General features: G+C 32.7%; 1 protein-coding gene across 1 annotated transcript in view; it reads right to left on the bottom strand.

Annotated features, from left to right (window-relative positions):
• Positions 1–6,727: 6,727 nt before the first annotated feature.
• LOC106460963 (transmembrane and TPR repeat-containing protein CG4050-like) overlaps positions 6,728–22,008 on the bottom strand; it is a 28,398-nt gene continuing 13,117 nt past the window's right edge. Inside the window, exons 6-12 of the mRNA XM_013920724.2 lie at positions 18,514–18,586; positions 17,880–17,966; positions 15,868–15,941; positions 11,744–11,864; positions 11,221–11,322; positions 10,371–10,454; positions 6,728–9,018 (exon numbers count right to left, since the gene is read on the bottom strand). Coding sequence (XP_013776178.1) covers positions 8,644–9,018; positions 10,371–10,454; positions 11,221–11,322; positions 11,744–11,864; positions 15,868–15,941; positions 17,880–17,966; positions 18,514–18,586 — 916 coding nt within the window. The 3' untranslated portion in view covers positions 6,728–8,643. The remainder of the gene's footprint in view (positions 9,019–10,370; positions 10,455–11,220; positions 11,323–11,743; positions 11,865–15,867; positions 15,942–17,879; positions 17,967–18,513; positions 18,587–22,008) is intronic.

The following is a 22,008-nucleotide window of genomic DNA, read 5'->3' as shown; positions in this document are numbered from 1 at the left end:
TGAGACGTTGTGGGTGTAAGCACTCAGCTTCGTACTCTTATTCGATTGAGGATTTTTTTGTTATGATTTTCCATGACGTCTGACTAGATTGACATCGGCGTTTGGATATTGTCTGACAGACATTATTCGTTATGACAACCAAGACCGATAAGGGTATTGCGATATTTAATTCATTATTGTTTTATAGTGCTGATTTAATATTTTGTAAGCTATTTATTTATTTATATTTATATGGATATACACTAGAAGTCCGTACGTGTAACCTCATTATATGTTTGTTCAACATACTAGCGTTTACTTGTTAGAAGCGATTTAAGATTTTACTTTTACTGATGAAATATAGTTGAAAGTGTAACATTACAAAAATATAATAATTTTGGTTAATTACAGATAAAAGTTTAAACACCATCGTTTTGGGTACTATTATTGTTAAGTAAAATAGAATTATGTTTTTAGAGCACAGTGGTTTGACTATCTGAGCTATTCTTCGTAAGATATCATACTCTTTCGCCATCGGGGCAAACTGATTTTTTCCATGACAGGAGACCTTTGATTTTTTATTATTTTTTTATAAAATAAGTAACTGTCCAAAACACAGGGAAGACAAAGAGCTCTTGGGGATGACATAAGGTGTCAGATTGGTACGTCGACTCCCTTATGTAGCTCTCTGGGGGGTGATATAGAAAGGTCAGATCCGAACATCAATAATTTCTGTCACTCACGGAGTTTAGATTAAAGAGGTCAAAATTAACGGCGAATGTCTCCGCCATGCGGTCCCAACATGGCTAATTTTGAAACCACATAAATCGTGAAAATTAGAAAAATGAACAAGTCTAACATTTTTGTTTGTCAATGTCTGTTGCCTGTACAAAAGTATCTTTGTGTCAAATTCCAAATAAATTGGTCGAAACAAGGCAAAGTAATTGATTAAAACCTCTAAAAGTATGTTTATTTAACGTTTGGCCCTTCCAAATTGACCAAAAATGGTCATATCACACACATATTTTATGTATGTCCATGGGAAATGTAAAAAAGCAGCTTTGTACTAAATCCCATGCAAATTGGTCAAAATATGGCCTTTGACCTTTGATACCATAATATCCTTAAAAAGGCTTACATAATAAAAATGAAAAGTTGTCTGGGCGTGTTGAACCAAGGTATAACCCTACCAAGTTTCATGCCAATTTACCGAGAAATAAACGAATGGCGATCAATTGAAAAGTGTTTGGATAAAGAAGAAGATACAATAGAAAAACAATATGTATTTTGACAATAATCCTGCAGCATTGTTCCATTGCAAAACGCTACATCGTAAAGCTACAGCATGTCCAAAGCACACCACTCCTCCGTGTCGAAGTATATTAAATGATAGTAATACTATAGTTACTAATATAGTACGTATTAGAAATTACATTATTATTATATATTAAGAACTCTTATTGCACAAGCAATGTGTAGTAAGTAGTGTTTCAGTGTGGAGTGCTTATTTTTGTTTTATTTTTTGTACACCTTTCAAAATAATGTTACACAGGGCAAAATTTGGGTTACATCTGATAATTCTCAGTTGGGCATTATCTCAAATTTTGTAGATAATACAAAGAAAATATTGTAAACTAAACAGAATTCAAGTGCAAGGCGTACATTTTTTTTTGTGTCTAGGAAATATGTAGAACACTCATTCTTAAGACGTCACTGTATAATGAACTGTGGCCCTACAGGTTTTGTTTTATATTATTCAGAATGGCAAACACAGTTTGAATACCAAGTCAGTTGTTTTTAAAACGAAACAACACAACGACGGAAAACTTGTACATCCTTTTCAAAAATAATGGTAAGGAAGCATAAGACGTGTTCGCAGATATTTTTATCTGAATTCAATCATGAACTGTTATCAACGAATTCTGCAAAAATAGCTTATGCTTTTGAGTTCAATTACTCCGCTATATTTCTTCGAGCTGAATATTGCTACGTTTCTTTAAAACCAGAAGGTGTACGAAACATTGCGTTGTAACATACTGCTTAAATCCCGATTCCATTAGACAATTATGGATATTCACAGTGTGTTTTAGGAGATTCTATATTTGGAATTTTTGGCATCAAAGCATTGTTATCACTAACATATTTTGGTCAGACTTAGCCCATACATCAAATATATTTAGTTTGTTAAAAGTGAATCCTTTGCTAGAAATTAAAGCTCATATTTATAGAAGTTTGAGCTAGATTCACATTTAATTGTCAGAAATAAAACAACAGACGCATTCGAACATATAATATGGTTTTTGACGACACGTTACTTTTGGAAAACACATGAGTATTGTAAAATTAATTTTAAACTAACAACGTGAGCTGAAAAGTAAAACAAACAAGTTATATCAAAGAAAAAGTATTTTCACCTACAGTATAAAGTTTGTTTTCTCTGCATGAAGTACTTTTTATTTCAAGTCTACATAAGAATTAAAAATTGAACACCTGTAAAATTGGTTAAAAAATAATAGTGGGATATAATGTAGACTGATCTTTTACCTCACCAAATGAAATGAATGTTTAGCATCCAAGGTAAATGCTGCATTGTTTAGGCATATAACAAATAGTCACATTCAACTGTAAACCCGGGTTCGAATCTACGCAATATCACGAAATATTTCTTACACTTTATGCTATGGGGGGGCAGTGGCACAGCAGTATGTCTGCGGACTTACAACGCTAGAAACCGGGTTTCGATACCCGTGGTGTGCAGAGCACAGATAGCTCATTGTGTAGCTTTGTGCTTAATTCCAAACAAACAAATTATGCTATGGGTGCGTTATAAGAGTACCAATCGATCCACTACTTCCTTCTAATCATTAATTCAAAATTAGGGTCGACGACAGACGGTTTTACCACAAATATAATAAAATAGGTTTTTAACTAAACCCGATTCAAAGTGTATCAAATGTATTCTAATTTGTAAAGATCATTCCAATTTATTTATTTGTGTGTATATACTTTTATAGTTTTTATGCAATTAAATTTATGATAAACAGTTGGTGTATATTCTAGTATATTCGACGTATATACCCAAATTATACATATATCTTCAAAAATACATTTATTAAAAAGTTGTAGTCATTGCTTAACATTTCTTTCTGCTCGGTAATTTATTAGTGATTTTATTATTTTTACAACCATTCTCCAAACTTTTTGGATACTCAGACGTGTTATTCAGGGGCGTCGTTTCCTTCCCAGTAAGTTAATCAAATTACGTAATGGCGGAAACTTAATAACATGACAAGTAAAAGGCACCCCACATATTATTTTTAACCCCCCCACTGATAACCAAAGTACTCTGTTTTTTGACTGTGCCCTCCAAAAACATTTAACTGCATAATGTCACTGGTGTCATTATAAAGAAAACGTTTTTGACTCATTGTAATTGTTAGTAGTCTAGGCGTTCGCCAAAGCCTAATAATTAATTAGTTATATCTTTTACTCTTTACTAATTGTATAGGCTATTAGTCATAAAAGCGATTGATTTTCGATCGCCAAAATCTTATCTTACGTTCTTTTTCAACAGATTTTTAATTATTTATTAATTTTGTAAAGTACTGACCAGATCTAAATTCAAGAGTGTCTAAAGTTAAAAAAATATCTTTGTGAGCAAACCCCCTTTTTTTTTGTTTGTTTATCGGAGTGGCTCTCATATTAAAAGATATATATGCTTACATATTTAGTGTATTTGGAAATGTAAACCTTTATTTCTTATATAATTAAACGCAAGATTTACTCGCCTTAAAATTGACATATATTAAAAGGGTTATCTTCTCGAATCTTAGACATTTTCCAACAATTTAGTGTCTAAGAAATTATATTACACAGTACAAAGCATGTTAGGATTGCTGTCAAGTGGTTTATCTATCTCGTCAATTATACTCCGGGTCCCAACTTCAAATGTTCTACTCTATGTACCAGCTTCAGCTGGACATTTATTTTTTCTATAACGCATCTTCGAGATCAGATGACAATTGTTTTAATGGTGAGAACGTTAGTTAATGCAGTAACCTTTAACTTTCCTCATCATTGTTTGTATTTACTACAACACTGACTTTCTCACTGACGACTTAGAATTGTGAGAAGAAAACTTACATAAGGTTTACGTGTCGAGATGTATTTTTGAGGAAAGGCTTAGGTTATCAGAATATATGCACGTACTGTAGAAATGTCGTATGTTGACCAAAGGTCTTAATCTAGCTGTAGCAAATAATCCTCTTAGAAAAATATTCGTTATTATTTCCAGTTTCACGTCTTTTTTATTTATTGTTATATTTACAAATGGCAGAAATTGAAAAAAAAATCAGAAAATAATCATAAGTTTTCTCGCCTTTACCAATCTTTATTAGTATAGCGTAATTTTATTTTTATTGCGAATTTACAAAAGAATATAGAGCTTATAAAATTACCTTATATATTATCGTTGTTGCCTTTTTCCAATCTTCACTAATATAACGGAATTTTATTTTTGTTTAATAAGGTTTGGTTTGAATTTCGCGCAGAGCTACACGAGGGCTATCTGCGCTAGCTGTCCCTAATTTAGCAGTGAAAGACTAGAGAAAAGGTGGCTAGTCATTACTACCCACCGCCAACTCTTTGGCTACTCGTTTACCAACGAATAGTGGGATTGACCGTCACATATAACGCCCCCACGGCTGAGAGGGCAAGCATGTTTAGTGGAACGGGGATTAGAACCCGCGCCCTAACCACCTGGCCATGCCGGGCTTTGTATTTCATTTTGTGAAAATTTAATAAAATCGCTAATGTCACATTCTTTCCAAATCTTTCCTAGTAACATAGTATAATTATATTTTTTGAATTTCCGAGACTTAACATCAGTGTAACGAAATATGTACACTATATACACATATCTGTGTAAATCTCCGAAATCAATCAATCAATCAAATGAACCAAAAGATTACGTGATAATTTTATTATTATCCCAAAGCGTGTTTACAGTTATACATTTTGGCACAAATAAATAAAAATTATTTTTACCTTCAAAACAAGCAACATAGTTATTAATATCCATAAATTTACATTACACACGTTGTTCAGTTAAAAACATGTTCCACGAGTTGATTTGTTCGTTTATTTGTTTGTTTGTTATTAATCACAAAGCTAAACTGTGTGCTTGAGCTTACCGAATTTTTAGCGTAAAAAGTCCTCAGACTTACCGCTGAAACTGCCGGAGAGCTCATGAGTTGAAATACCGCTTCATAATGTAACGGGAAACATAACACTTTGGAAACAAAATTACAAACTGTTCTAAAAAATGAGATAGCTTTAAAAATACACAATCAACTTAAATTCCAATATTTCTTGAATATGTGATTCTAAATCTTGTTTCGTAAGCAATGAAGTAGAAAAAAACACACCATCGTGAGGGCAACCAAGCACTTTGTAAATGTGGAAAGCCCCGTTTTTCATTCTGATTTATTACAAGTTTTTCGTGTAATTTCAAATTAAGTGCAGATAATTATAGATTCAAGGTGAAAAAAAAAAGATAAAACATTTTGAAATAGACATAATACCTGAAACACACTCCTTTTCTGCTGTACTTTTATAAATAATTTTTCTATGTGTGTTCTTTTACAACTGAAGTCTTCGTCAGTTTATTCGCAAAAAAATTACACTTACATCTTTTAAAATAGAAATACATCCATGATAATATTTTTATCCTTGCTAAAGACAAAACAATTATACGTCAAAATATTCTACAAAATCTAAACCAGACTCAATGAAAATTAACATTCACTGTTTCTATATCCAGTAGTTTGGGATATTCATATGTGAAACAGATGTTTTTGTGCACACAGTTTAAAGAATTTCCATAATTGAATTTATATCCAAGTGTGTTCGAAAACACGGTCAATTTCTTAGACATCCAAGTGGAAAATAACCAACCTTATCTTCCGGCTCTATGAGGCTACGTCTGAAGCATTCCAAATCTACAGATTTTGAAGCTTTATATTGCCGATTCTTGCGATTTTAATAAACTTGTATCTTGGTTATCATTGTTCGAGATCAGCAGTTAAAAAATATTTGATCACAGAGTAAATGACAAATACGAGATAGCATTAAAAATATTAATGACCATCCACCATACAACTATATTAAAATAAGGAAAATAAATAACGTTATCTGGTTCTTTTACAATAGGTCCAATATTTGTTTTACCGGAAATAGTACAGTTAAATTAGATTTGGTTCATCAGATAGTTGTGTAAATAGACAGAAATATTTCCATTAACAAGGTTTTATCTACAGATTTCGTATTTTATAAAAAAGTTTCAACTTAATTAATATCTGGGTGGAAAAAATTAGCAAGACCATCCTGCTAATAAAACAAAAAGAACATAATAAATATAAAATAAAAACAGCCATCTTTATCCATATCTTATTAAGCAAAATATGATTCTTTAAGAAAAATCCCTTTCAGACTGCTATGTTCGATAAAACGAAGCTTTCACGCGTCATAAGTGTACGGTAAAACGTTTTAATCACACAATTAACGCTAAGTGGGTTAAACTTTAACGCTAATTTCTTACGTGTTCTTTACGTGAGTCTAAAGTATGAAAATACAATGTATTAAAAACACCTTACACAGGTATTTACTCGAACACTTTAAAAAATAGTCTCGAAAACTTAGGCAAGCCAAAACCTCTGTAAGTATCGTATGTGTTTCAATGACTATAATACTAGTGTTTTTTTCCCCCTTTTTTCTTATACCCAGTTCGTATTTTTTTTTCTGTCCCAACGTCAGTAACTTTGCATTATCAGAGTATCACATAATATGTATAACAACGAAATAACGAAATGTGGACGAAATAACTACTGATCAAAACCTTGAAACGGCAATAACTGGAAACCCTAACTCTAATAATGGTTTATTTCAGAATTTCACGCGAAACTACACAATGACAATTTGCACATAGCCGTCCCTAATTTTGATCTGATATACTAAATGGATGGCAGTTACTCAACAGTTCCAATCATCAGTTCTTAGTTACTTTTGTCTGGTCAAACAGCGGCATTTTTTATCTCTCTCTCTCTCTCTTACACAAAACCCACCTCCCCAAAGTGAGGAACGAGATTTTGCGACAACGAGAAGTGAATCATAAATCCTCGGACTTACAGTCCAGGCACGCAAGCCACTAGAACAAGCCCGGCCTTATTAGAAAGCTCGCATTATTGCCTTTTCAAGTTTTAGTCTAGTATTATTTTGTATCTTAGCTCACTCTTAGTCAGAAATGCGTACTGGTAATAATTTTCTTACTTATGAAAATACATTATTCTCTCTAGCTATTCTTGAAGAAATTAAATAGTACAAATTATATGGAGGAAACACTTACTTAATTTATCAAAGTTTAAAAGTTTTCTTCAATGGAACGTTTTTCTTCTATTAACCTACAATTTGATTGTAACTCCTTAATTTAAAAGTTGTCTTGGAAAAGCTCTCTGGTTTTGTAACCGGTTACAATAACTCAAAATGAGTCATCAGTGGATTTCCGAAATTGCTGTTCAAAATTTAGTGATTTAAGTCAAGAAAATCGATCTCGCAAAGCCTAATTATACGCCTCAGCTGGGAATGATAAATTAAAAAAATATATCATATTAAACTTATTAAATTTACTTTCTAAAAGACACAATTTTATGAATCTGCCAACGCTGTTAGGACGTCAAAAAATTCATTTACTCGAAGAAATAAAATAATTTAAAATCGAACATTGGAAATTCTTACAGTTATGACGCACATGCAGGCTCATGTTTAATAAAATCAAATCCTTGTCTTGCCTGTAATAATGTGTAGTGGTAAGAAGCTACCCTCCCCTCCATAGCCAATAACTTACAAAAACCGTAAGAGCTGATTAACGATGTAAACATCCAGCTTAATTTCTTACATCATTAACTACATTCTTGTTATCTATACAATAAGAAACTAAACGTTTCAAGACTGGGCATCAAATCCACTTGAAATATTAGTAAACTAATTGTATAATCATAAGATGTTTAAGTACACCAGAGCCTACTATGGGAGCTATTTGATAATTAATTTGTTTGAATAAGTAAATTTTTAGTTTTACGTTTGAGCCACGCAATTAAAACATAACCGATGTTACGCTTAAACATTATGAAAAATTAATAACAGGTGAAAAAAGCTCAGTCAAAAAAATTATTATATTTCTTCATCAGAATGGAAGGTTTCCTTTTTCATGAAGCTTTAAAATTCCATTAGAGTTAGGTTAAGTTTAACAAAATATTCAGGCGTACTTACACGGGTTTAATATTCATAGGTATTGATATGTTTTGAACAACTGTGCCCGTCAATACTTCCAACAGAAAACACTTGTCTCAATCGTTACTGCAGTAGTGTTTTGATTTTATATTTTTTGTACACAAAATAATTTTCATCTGTTAGCTCGTAGCTAATATAATATCTTTGCTTTTGTCAAAACTAGATTTGTTTTTAATGGAACAAACATATAAAGCTGTCTTACCACCGTATATACAAAGGACATGTAATACTCTTTTACAGATAAGTCCTAAAGCACCAACTTTCCAAGCAGGAATGACTCAATGAAATCATTGTCCGTTCCTCAGTTACCTTCACCCTTTACTTCTGTGTAGACTGCTGCCTGTGGCGTGAGCTATCAACATTTGAATTTTTAGGAGATAACGAATCCTGGTCATTGTTTTTTGTTTTACTTCTGGAATCATGTTTCAGATTTGTTTGCCCAGCTGTCTCGTGAACAGAAGAGCTTGACTGTTCATGCTGGATTTGTGTGGACGTTTTTGCCTGAAGTTTTTGTAAACGTGAGCGAATAATCTGAAGATGATGCTGTATGTACTCCTCCTTAGGCGCTAGTTCTGCAGCTTTTACCAAACACTGTTCTCCCTTCTGTAAATGTCCTCGTTCAACATGCACTACACACAGATTGTGTACTGCTTGCACATTTGTCGGCTCCATATCAAGGATGCTTTTATAGCACTGAAAGAAACGTATTAGTAATAATAAGACTCCATTAAGTATTCACAGACATAAAGAATGATACTAGTCAAAGTTTAGTTATTACATTAAATAATCCAATAAAGTGTAATAATCAAGTGTATGTGTATTATTTTTTCTAAAAAAAGCCACTAATTAAAATACATAAACATAAAAGTATAATGTAATAATTTTTACGTTGATAACAGAAACGTATTTGTTTTCAGAAAACGTTTGTTTGTCGTTAATCAAAGTTGAACAGTGGGCTATCTGTGCTGTGCCCAGGACAGGAATTTAACCTCGATTTTCAGCGTTACAACCTCCCAAGCTTATTGCTGAGCCACCGAGGGGCTTAGAAAATGTAATTCAAAATATTTTAGTTTATGCTGAATAAATAAATATTCTATTTAGATTAAAAAACTATAAAAATCGGTGACAGGGTAGATATTTATAAATTTTCTTTGAAATTGTAGAGTGAATGCATCTACGTCACCAACAGAAGTTGGTCAACCTTAAGATGACGTCATTTGTTTGGTCTAATACTATAAAGCAATCTGTGCATACTTCAATGAAAAATAAAAAGATAATGGATAAGTCTACTGAATTAAAAATAGTTTTAATTTTTAAACTTTAAGATATATTCCTTTATAGATTTTGAAAGTAATGAAATTGAATCACCTGTTTTAGTGCCAAAAAAATCCCAACTCTTCTGTTTTGTAAATCAAAGTAATCAATGAAACTTAAAAAAGAAGCGATTGAACAATACTCAACAAATTTAAGAAGTTCATATTTTATATAGATAACTATTTACGATAATTAATCACTTTCTAGTGGCATGTAAGCAAGCCAGTTCTGCTTTGAAATGCCTTGCTGACATAGGAGAACTAGTAGTTTTAATTTCATTTCTGAAAAGCAAAACGTAGTTCATGTGAACTCAAATATTAAATTTATATTCCCAAACTTTTTGCCTAGATCATGTTACAAAATTTAAAATATCCACGAAAATGTGACTGGTTGATTGGGAGTAAGTTTTTTTTATGACACAAATACTTGTTGAAAAGTTACATAAATTAGCAGTTACGGGTCATCTAAATAATGAAGCATGGTTTAGTAGGATACGTCACAATTGATTACTAATAATAATAATAGTATAAAATGATACTATTTCAGGATTATAATTAGTTTCAGTACGCCATGAGCCATTACAACAAGACAGTGGATCATTCCTATTATTACTATAATTTTTGTTTCTTAAACAAGTTGTTCCATATAAATATTTAACGTAATTAGAATTTATTCTATAAAAAATCCATTGTATGTCGTGAAAAGAAAAATGGCAACTACTTGACCCTTACATCTTCTGCTGCATCCAAGTCTCTGACATGGTTAATGTAGATGTCCCCAAGAAGAATCAATCCTTTCACGTGGTCCGCGTGATACTATTGATGAATAATATATGGGTGAACTTTGACAGCAATATTGGGTAAATTGTACTCATTTAAGTATGTTAGATATCATATTGATTATATATTTACCGTATATTGAGCTATTAACTATGTGATCACTTCATTTCCAACAACTGTTTCTCTCAGATTTACCAAAACAAGCATTTCAAAAATTAACAGATCTATAAACCTGTCATATTATTATTATAATGAGTATTATAAATCAATCTATTTCATTTCATTACGGTAACCGTTTGTATCATTTTATATGTTTTATCATATTTTTCTTTCAATTGTGGTAAGTAAAGCCTTAAAAGTATTTTTAAAGAGGTATTTCAACCTAAACTAAGTCCGACTGTGACTTAACACTGACTTCTGAGGGCATTTTGTCACTATGTAAAACAAAATCCAGGAGAAGTTGGAATAAAACATAAGATTACTCAAATATCGCAGTAACTAAACAACGTTTTAAAAAGTTGTTTGGTTGATGTTCTCTTTTGTAAAATAAGTTTCTATCCTGTTGCTCTTTAAATTATTTTAATGTATGAAACAGATTCCTATACTGTTGTTGTTTAATTGTTATTATTATTATAATTTATGAAAGTTTTCTATTTTGTTGTTCCTTTAGTTATTTTCTGAAAGTTTTCTCTCCTGTTATCTAATTATATAACTGATAACTCGCTAAGAAAACTTAGCTTCATAATTTCGTTAACACTGACAAATGCTAGTGGTAACAAAACATAGTCTAGTTAAGCCTCACCTTTAAAAGTTGTTTAAGAAAAGGCACGGCCTCTAACGGACGGTTGGTGTCTGATAACAGTAGCGCCAGGTTAAACAATGCACTGCGGAAATCTTCCCTTACCTGAAACGGAAATTAAATTTCCGGAAGAGATGTTGAACATCTTATAGATATAAAACACTTATAAAAAAACACAAACTTTTGGCTGAATGTCCTATTGTGAACCAAGAGAACAAAATACAAGACTTGTTAACATAATTCACACATGAAAACTAGTGTTATCTATACAATAAGAAATTAAATGATTTAAGATCGGCATTAAATCAACTTGAAATATTAGTAAGCTAAACGTATAACCATAAGAAGTTTAAGTAAATCCACTTGTTTCAAGCATATATTATCATATTCAGTGTTTCCTCTTAAACATGCCACTTGTCGCCACATGCCGTCTTTTGGATCTGGAAATAACTGAGACTCAGAATTGTTGAAAATAATTTATAATTATTTATTTTTTCAGCTGTTTTATAGGGGCATCAACACTAACCTCAATAGCTTTTTTGAACCAGGTTTCAGCTTCGAGTAATCGCTGATCGTCCATTGATAACATTCCCAGGTTGAAGTACACACGTTCGTTAATTTTTCCTTTTCGAAGAAGTAACTGTAACCTACAAACCATTGGTAACGAACATGAAAAGTAATTCTTGCAAATGGCGGAAGAAAACACCGTTATCTTAACAATTCAAAAAGGGCAACAAATTAGCTAAAATCACAGAACAAATAGTCAACCAATAGAAACTGTGAGGTGCACAAATCATCATTTTAACATGTAAATGGACCACTAAAACAATTCTCTACAATGGGCTTTTGCGATGACTGCAGAGCAAGAGAAGCCTCTTAATAAGCACACTGCTAAGATTGTTTTAATTGAAATAATTATCTCAACAACTGCAACATCCATTGAGATAACTACATACAAAGCAGCCTCTACGAATTCCTTAGAATTCTCAATGTATTTTCTTAAAACACTACTTAACCCTGGAACTACCTATGGGGTTCGCATAAGAACGGCTTTAAAACACGTTTTTCTATACAGTTTAAGTATCAAATTTCTTCTGGGTCGAACAAAAATATTGTAAATCTTTCAAATAATTACACTAATTACTTCCGGGGTCCCCTATGTATTTTACATAGAAAATGAGTTATTTTACCAAATTTTCGGTGAGTTTTTGTGTTGTATCAGGTAAAAAAATAAAATAATTCTATATTATGCAAAAGGTGGACTATACCGGTATTGAATGATATAAAAACAAGTCAATAATTTAGGGTTTAATTAATATCTTGTAATTGTTGAAAAATTTAAACTACGATAATATCATTCTAAATTACATTTACTTTCCATAACTTTATTTTTGTCTTATGTACAAAGAATGAAACTATATCTCTCAACATTCAGAACTTGACTGATCTAACACACTCTTTAGAGGCCCGGCATGGCCAGGTAGTTAGGGCATTCGACTCGCAATCTGAAGGTCACGGGTTCGATTCCCCGTCCCACCAAACATGCTCGCCCTTTCAGCCGTGGGGGCGTTATAAAGTGACGGTAACTTTCACTATTCGTTGGTAAAAGAGTAGCCCAAGAGTTGGCGGTGGGTGGTGATGACTAGCTGTCTTCCCTCTAGTCTTACACTGCTAAATTAGGGACGGTTAGCGCAGATAGTCTTCGTGTAGCTTTGCGCGAAATTCATAAACAAACAAACACTTTTTAGAAGACAGCCTCCCAAGTTTTTCACGCTTCAGCAACTTATTAGATTGTTCTTGAGCTTTTGTTCCTTATTTCCTACATTAAGTAATGACTTATCAACAGAATAATACTTAAATATGTATACCTAATGACCACATGTTTGGTGGAAAATACAATTAAAGTGTATGGGAGCATCTGTGTGTGTAATTCTCTTGAAAATATGCAAGTCACAAACCAAAACCTCAATTCAAATGCCAGCCTACGTGCGTAGTACTTTGTCAAAGTCAGATATGTTGAGAGTGAGGTTAGGGGTCTAAACGTGCTTCAAAGTAATTAAAAAAACTGCAATTAATTGCATATTTCTATACTTCCATCATCGCAAAATAGTTTGTAATAAGGTATATATATATTAGGAAATGATACAATTCACCTCAATAACGAGGACAACTAAAACTAAAGATAAGAACCTGTTTCACATTACCCAAGAACCAGAAATCGATAGTTAATCGGTCATCCTTTTCCCTGTCTTATTTATTAGAAATGTTTGCTTCATTGATACAATATTTTGTTCCATATACAACTGAGATAACAAATCTTTATAAAAGTATACAACATACTGTTTCAACCACCAAAAACACATTTCCTGCAATTAGACTAATGCATCATGTAATTTTTACCGTACTTTATACACACAAGTTGATGGATATGGCATATAAATAAGCCTGTTGGAACAATAAAGATCTATCAAAACTACCATACGTATGGTATAAGTTACGAATTTACTCGTGGAGTTTTTTGTAAAGATGAGTCTTCTGTAGCAGCTAAAATGGCAAAAAAAGCTGCTTTAAACACTTGGACTAATTGGAGTAAAGTTAAAAAACACTGACAATGAGTTTGACAATGAAACAGTGACTGTTGCGGCTGAAATCAGGAATCACTGATAAAAATTAATTGCGATACATCCGTACGTACACTGCTGAAAAAATTAAATGATAACCAGAATTTGCAATATTATATCAAGAAATAACCACTGTGGCAATGTGAATCATCTCTTTCAGTTCGAAATCATGAAAATCAGGCACCTGATGGTCAGCCATGTGACCTGGAATGCAAAAGAATAGCCATTCAACCAGTACAACGTATAGTGGTTTCATACAATCTTAATTGTATTCGTCACTTTGAATCGCCCCCCAGTGGCACAGCGGTATGTCTGCGGACTTACAACGCTAGAAACCGGGTTTCGATACCCGTGGTGGGCAGACCTCAGATAGCCCTTGTGTAGCTTTGTGCATGATCAAAAACAAACAAACAAACACTTTGAATCACACGTTCAAAGTTCTCAAAATTAGAACCATGACTAGAACTCAAAGAAATATACATGGGTGTTTTATTCATGTGGGGAGCCATTGGATAAATATAATACAGCTAATTACAGCAGGCTGTTGCGTGTTGTATTAAAGTGTCTCAAAGTGCGTTATCAGAGTTAGAAACTACTTCCAAACCATTGGTACGATTGTTCGGATATCTGAGCAAGGCAGACTATCATACATAAGCAGGCAACAGTTATCAGTCAACACTGTCTCGCTGCAATCGTAAGGAATTAGCTCTGAGATTGAATCATATGTTCACAGCCCCATCTGACGTTGTAAGATGGTTAAAAACAGGCTTCACATGGTTAGCATGTATGCCACACGTCAAGATACTTTTCGATTGTAGCAAGGTGAAAAACAGCTAACTTACAATGGTACTAAGAAGAAGGTCCAGTGGACCAACAACATATGATGGTGATGGTGGAAGTATGGTGTAGGCCGCAAATCGAATAATAATTGGTGAACGTACCGACCTGTTCGTCCTATGGAATGGTACCGTTAATGTCATATATGATGGTCACCTAATCCTACGATTATATGATATTTTCCTCGATACCATATGATGTTGCGCTTAACTGGCCTTGCCTTAAGCCTAGTGGGAGATAACACCCGCTCCCACCGTACTAAACTGTAGACATATCCCTTGAAGAATAAGAGATTGATCAAATTCAGTGACATTCACATACACTGGACCATACAGTCTCATCGAGCATATATAAGATTTTCCTAAGATATGAGTTAAATTACGTTAAATGACTCCAGACACAAAGATGCGCTGAAAAGGCTATTTCAGAAAAGAGTGCGAGAATATCTTGGAAATTCCAGTCACTCTGATTTTAAGCATTCAACCTCAAGTTCCAATCGCTCTGATTTTAAGCATGCAACCTCAAGTTACAATCGTTCTGATTTTAAGAATGCAACCTCAAGTTCCAATCACTCTGATTTTAAGCATTCAACCTCAAGTTCCAATCGCTCTGATTTTAAGCATGCAACCTCAAGTTACAACCGCTCTGATTTTAAGAATGCAACCTCAAGTTACAATCACTCTGATTTTAAGCATGCAACCTCAGGGCCAAGATGTTGTTACTATTAATTGTTGTGACCATAGTTCATATTGAAGTGAAATGTTCACTTAGGCTAAATGAACCAATCAATTGCATTTAAATCACATAACTGATCAACAGATGCTTGATTTTCATAAACATTTAACGTACTAGTAACATTAAAAACAATCAAGATAAACACTTCGAATCCTGCTGTCTAAAAATATATTTATGACAAGAGTTAAAAATCATGGTACATTTATTACCATACGAGATCGAATTACCGTTCTAACGCTTCAACATTCTTAAGCCTAAATAAACTCACGTATTTATGCTATTGTATCAGATTTATAATAAAATATAAAGCGTATGAACCATATTACTATCTGTATTCGTTCTGCACGTTAAAGCTGATATAGAAATATCAGAATAAATAGCGTTAATTTACACTTCTTATTAGTATTTAGTATTTAGGTTTTTCTTAAATGCAATGCTTGAATAAATGTTTTTTTACCTCTCATAGGCTGCTTTTCGTAGTTTTGCGTTCCCAATTTCTTGGATTAATATGGCCGAATTCATCAAAGCTTGCTGGAATAAAAACAAGTACTAATTTATTTGAAACGCAACAACGTACACAGAAGCCATGTCATGCTTTGATATACATTTAAATATTCTTGAAAAACAAAAGAGAAGTGAAATATGGGCCTTTAAGATAAAAATGTTGTGAAAGATTAATGATAACGCTTATTGTGCATCATTTAATCCCCTTCGATTTATGCTATAGCTACGTACGATCTTGAATGCATGATAAAGCCTAAGGTAAATATTAGTTTAATACAAAACACAAGTGTATTGTGTAAAAGCTTTATGCAAAGTATACAGTAACTAACGCAACACATATTTCTATACGGAAAGTTACGTAATACGTAACATAGTTTGGAAACTATTTGAAGAAGTTTTAGTAGCTGTCACTGATAATGTTTAACAAGTATTATAACTTTTATTGTTGTAGTATTATGGGAGGTGTGGATTAAAAGTAATTATTCGGAGTCATTATTATTATACTCTAGGATATAATTTTGTACTTAACGGTACCTATGAATACACTTAAAATCTATTATTTACAGTATAATACATAACAGTCTATGTCCATTCGTGATGTTTTGCCTAAAAATGGTAAACTGAAAGGTATTGGTTTCCATTTCCAATTTTCATGTTGCACTTATAGTGATATAGACCGCTTTGTGTAAATTAGGGTAGACTATTATTTAAGGAACATGCAACTTAGTAATATAACTTTCGCCAATAGCAAACTGGTAAACAAACTGATTCTTCAGTAATCGCCTAAACATAGTGTTTTTTTATAGTTTAAGTAATTTACAATGTTATACTTTATGCCAGTTTTCTTTTTAACTAACGCTCGCTGTTCACTTAAAAATTTTTTTATGTAATTTCATTTCCTTTTTTATTTTAAATCACTCATTATATAAAAGTTGAGGGATTTGCAAAGTTATATTTCTGCTATGTTGCATGTATTTGTAATGTATTTGCAATATCCAATAAATGAGTGAGTTGTTTGTTATACTCCAAAACTTTCAGAAACCTGTTGACATACATTTAATAAATAAATTTTCAAACGTACTGTTAAAAAAAGTAAAGAATATTCACAACAACTATTTCGAATAACAAAACTAGAGAAACAAATGTAACGAGTAATATAACGTGTTAATATTTAAAAACATTCTATTACTTTTTCCCCCTATGTAACAAGTAATCAGTTACGTAACCTGCCTGGCCCGGCATGGCCAGGTGGTTAGGGTGCTTGACTCGCAATCTGAGGGTCGCGGTTTCGAATCCCCGTCCCATCAAATATGCTCGCCCTTTCAGCCGTAGGGGCATTATAATGTAACGGTCAATCCTACTATTCGTTGGTTAAAGAGTAGTCAAAAGTTGGCGGTGGGTGGTGATGACTAGCTGCCTTCTCTCTAGTCTTTCACCGCTAAATTAGGGACGGCTAGCGCAGATAGCCCTCGTGTAGCTTTGTGCGAAATTCAAAACAAAAATCAAACGTAACGTGCCCAACACGTGCAGAAAGTGATGACCACTGATCTTGTAATCGATTTTAAAGTCATGTGATACTACCTGGTCTGACTAGCGAACAGAAATTTCTTCAAAGCGAGAGTGTGAACTTTCTTAAGGAAACCCTGTCGGCAGTCCAAATATCAGTTCCGTAACAAATAATGTAAGCAATGGATAAAAAGTAACAAAAGTGCCTTCTCGAAATCTCCAGAGTTGCCCTCAGTGGCACAACGGCAAGTTTATGAACTTACAACCAGTGGTGGACACAGCACAAATAGACCATTGTATAGCTTTGTACTTAACTACAAATAAATAAACCGTCAGATTTTTAAAAAAATGCATAAATATACTAATTAAACTTTCGTCATCATCAAATATATGCTGTGTCTGAGAATATCTTTGAAATAATAGGTTTGACTGTACTGAATATGGTAAAAAGGGCTCTACCTCATGCTCAGGCTCTAACGTTAGAGCCTTATTGAAATAAACCAACGCCTGAGTTGCTTTTCCTTGCTCCAGATACACCACACCTAACTGAAATATAAATAATGTATTTCGAATTACTTTCTGACATAAAATTGAACTACATATATAACAGTGAAAATGCTTTTTTCGAACATAAATATCACTGTAAAAAACACGAACAACATAAACACCAAAACGTTCCTTTTGAAATGATCAAATCTATTTTGTTATTTTAAGAATAAAAGAAAAATAATCTGCAAAAGTCTATCCAGAAGAAGTAGTATTTTCTTATTGGTTACATTTTCTAGTTTGTGATCTTATGCGAGTGGGTGAAAACTAAGAAAACAATACTGATTACAGGATAACAAGGAAGAAACAATGTAGCACAAAATACAACACAAAAACATAGATTAAACTGTACTTGAATGATGTAACAGATCTAGATTCCTATTCAACCCTGTTCAACTTAGTTTACTAAGAAAGTTTTGAAAAACGTGAACAACACTGGAAAACGTGTTTAGTAAATTGATTACAGCTCTTCGATGCAATACATGTTTAGTGTTGTGCCTCAACAGCAGAGACCACTACTTAAAGCTTGATTAAAAAGGAAACTTACGTTATAGTATATATCTGGGTTACTGCTGTCAAACTGCAAAGCTCTCTCGTACACTTCCTGTGCCTCTTGAGTTCTGTTCAGAAGTAGAATGCTTCGAAGTTAACAACTATATATCGCACTAACAATACTATGTGTACTGAAATTACTTACTGACTAGCACTTACTTAGTAAATCTCTGCTCATGTTGGTGATCAATCAGTGACACTTTGTTTTTCTCCACAATACAGTAAATTAAGGTTTTAGTGAGGGTACTAAAGAATATACTAGCAGAGACCCACAAAACATTTGCAGTCAAATTAGTAGCTTATTGCAATAGTACTTCTTTAAATACAAGATTTATAGAATTATACAAAATAATTCTAATCACAGACACCGAAATCTACAAGTCCATATGTCTTAAGCCTAACATTAGTTAAGCCTTTATTTAAAAAAACACAGTAGAAAAGACTGAAAGACGTGAACAAATAATAAAAAAAAATGTTCAAAAATGATAAAACGCACGTCTGTAACAAAAACTTTTCTTTTACCATAACTTGCAACGTTTCGGGCAGAAACGTTGCAAGTTATAATAAAACAAGGTTTTTGTTACAGACGTGCGTTTTATCATTTTTGAACATTTTTTCAAGCTTTTATTAAATACGGCCTATATTATATAAAGAGATAAATTAACATTGCAACTTGTGCATGTTTTTGCTTTAATTTAGATAGGGCTAAACTTTGCCGTACTTAAGACTATCAGAAAATAAACTTATAATGTTATTCTACGAACTATCGTTAAATTTTTTAAAACTTTGATAATCTTTTAACATGTTTTTGTGCAAAATGTCTACTAAAGTATATTTACGTCCGCCTTTTTTTTTTACATCCGTTGAAATGAAGTGCGCACGCATGTGCATTTATATATCAAGGTGCGCGCGCATTTTCAAGACAGATAAATACTGTGCATTATTACAATAGACACGTATCAAATAAATACAAAACAAAAAATACGCAACAAAATTGGGAATGACGGCTTTAAAAAAAACAGAAAGGAAAGTTAAAAGGTTTCCAACTGTATTATCTATTTTAGTAAGTGAGCGTACATGCAACATATAACACGTTGTGACGACTGAATTTTAAACTTTAGGTCTCAGGATCACTCATTGTTCTGTGCAACATCTTGATTGTAACCGCAGAACCTGTTAGCCAGTAAAAACAGGTTCCTTGTATCTGATCAACAACTCATGTTCCCAGGAGGAATAAGATGGCATTGTGTGCAATAGATGGTATAGAAAAAGTTGAGATGAGGTAAAGTTATTATGGAGTTCGATGATGATAGACATGTTGTTTTTGCGTTTTCCTTCCTTGACTTTGGCTTGTCTGGATAACACTGCTCACTTATACCAACGCTGTTGAAAAATGTGCGTAGAGTTTAATCTATAACTTAAGTTTGGGATTTATTTTACTTTGATATTTTGGTGTGAACTAGTTTTTCATCAGGTAGCTCGTATACACAAAAGCATTTTTCCATAATTAATATGAGTGTGATAGTTCAAAAAGAAGTACTCCGAATCATCAAATTAAAATGTGCTCCAAAGTAGTAATTAACCTCAAACTTAATATATATATATATATACACACACAAATCAAAAATGTTCATAGGGAGACTAAAAAGTCAAAAACTTTTCCATTACCAGTCCATAAACACTTTCCACTATGAGTGATGACAACAAGGGCTGGTATTGGAAAAAGTTTTTTTTTTTTTAAGTCTCACTATGAACGTTTTTGGTCTATATTAATTTCGTTATTGTATTATAGTGCTGATTTAAGCGCCTATTTACAATTAATGAATTTGATAGTATTAGAACTATCGATTTATACGTGTGTGCCTACTGACAAGATTTGCGTTTTGTAAGGCTTTTGTAATTCCTTTTTTTTCTTTTATTTTTGTCTCAAGCGGTTTTTATTATTTTTCTACATTTTAATTAGCTGGTTCACTTTTGAATATGTTTAAATTACGTATTTTCTCTTTTATACTGTATCATTAATAAATAAGATATTATTTATTAATTTTTCTCTAGTATATATATATATTATGATTTTTAATTTTCTTCTTAAACAGTCCACTTGTTGTCACAGGCCGTCCTTTGGGTCCGGAAATCACCGAGTTTTAGAATAGTTATTATTTACAATATTATGATAACAGTTTAGAATTAAACATTCTCCCACCAGTTATATTAAAACAGCGACGGATTAATGTAGTCTGTCACAAGCAATGTTATATGGAAACAATGATGGATAGTAAACAACATTCGTTCAATACTTACTAAGAGGGCGTGCGTTTATTCTCGAATAAAATTAAATTCGGCTTGTGTCTTTATTTATCTTATAAATGTCTGTTGCGTTGAACAAATAACGTGGAATAACTAACTTTAGAGCACAAGCACTCGTACAATCTGTCAAGATGGTAAACTTTTACAATTTATCTTTGCAATTTTTTTGTGTGTGAAATTATTGCTAGAAGCTAACACAAGAGAGACATTTTTCCACACATAACTTCAATGTGCAGATATTATGCTTTAGTAGTTGTCTACCCCTTTGATTGCCAAGCAGTTGAGCCAAAATATGAACAAATGCTGGACAAGCCTCAAAGGTCTCCTACGTATATGTAATAACAAATATTCAACGTTGCCTAGAATTAAATTTTATTTAAATGTAGAGTCTCTATTTTTCCTACAAATAATTCTAAGGATAAAAATCCATATTTATATTCTTAAGAAGAAAAAAACAGCACAAAAACCTTCAAATTTTTATGCAAAATATAAGCATAACATATGAAATGTAAAATAGTTATTCTACAGAGCAAATTAGTTGCTCGTATACACGCAAAGCATTTGCCCACGAGTGAATAGTGACAATAACAATTAGTTAATAGCAATAAATATCAATAACAATTAATGATTAATAACAGTAGTCAACAGAAGTAAGCTTTCTGAAGTGATTCTTTCACCGACGTGTTACTTTCTATTAGGTCGTCAAGAAATTAATGTCGCTTGTTTTTGGATGAAAAAACCCGAACAACTTATATATCAAAACAAAACATTTATTAAATGAAATAGTATCCATTCTTATCGGTGATGCTTTTCCATCTTACAATCAGGTTGTTAATGTCCTGTTGGCTTTGAAGCAAAAAACATGTCGAGGTCCTCTTTAACACCTTCCACATTTGCATACGTTTACCCATTAAGATGGTGTTGCAGCGAACGAAAAAGATGATAATCTGATGGTGCCATATCTGGAGAACATGGTGGGTGGGGGAGAACTTCCCAACCCAACTCCATAATCTTGTGTTGTGTCAAGCGTGTCACATGCGGACGTGAATTGTCATGGAGAAGAAGAAAACTTTTCCGATTGACAAGTGAAGGGTATTCTGATGAAGGGCTTGATGTAAACGTTCCAGTTACTGACTATAGATCTCTGCATTGACAGTTCGCTGTGGATTGAGGAGTTCAAAAA

This window comes from Limulus polyphemus, unplaced genomic scaffold (genome assembly GCF_000517525.1).
Source record: "Limulus polyphemus unplaced genomic scaffold, Limulus_polyphemus-2.1.2 Scaffold871, whole genome shotgun sequence".
NCBI classification, from domain to species: Eukaryota; Metazoa; Arthropoda; class Merostomata; order Xiphosura; family Limulidae; genus Limulus; species Limulus polyphemus.
The sequence above is the reverse complement of the archived record's forward strand: the minus strand, read 5'-3'. Positions and strand labels throughout refer to the sequence as shown.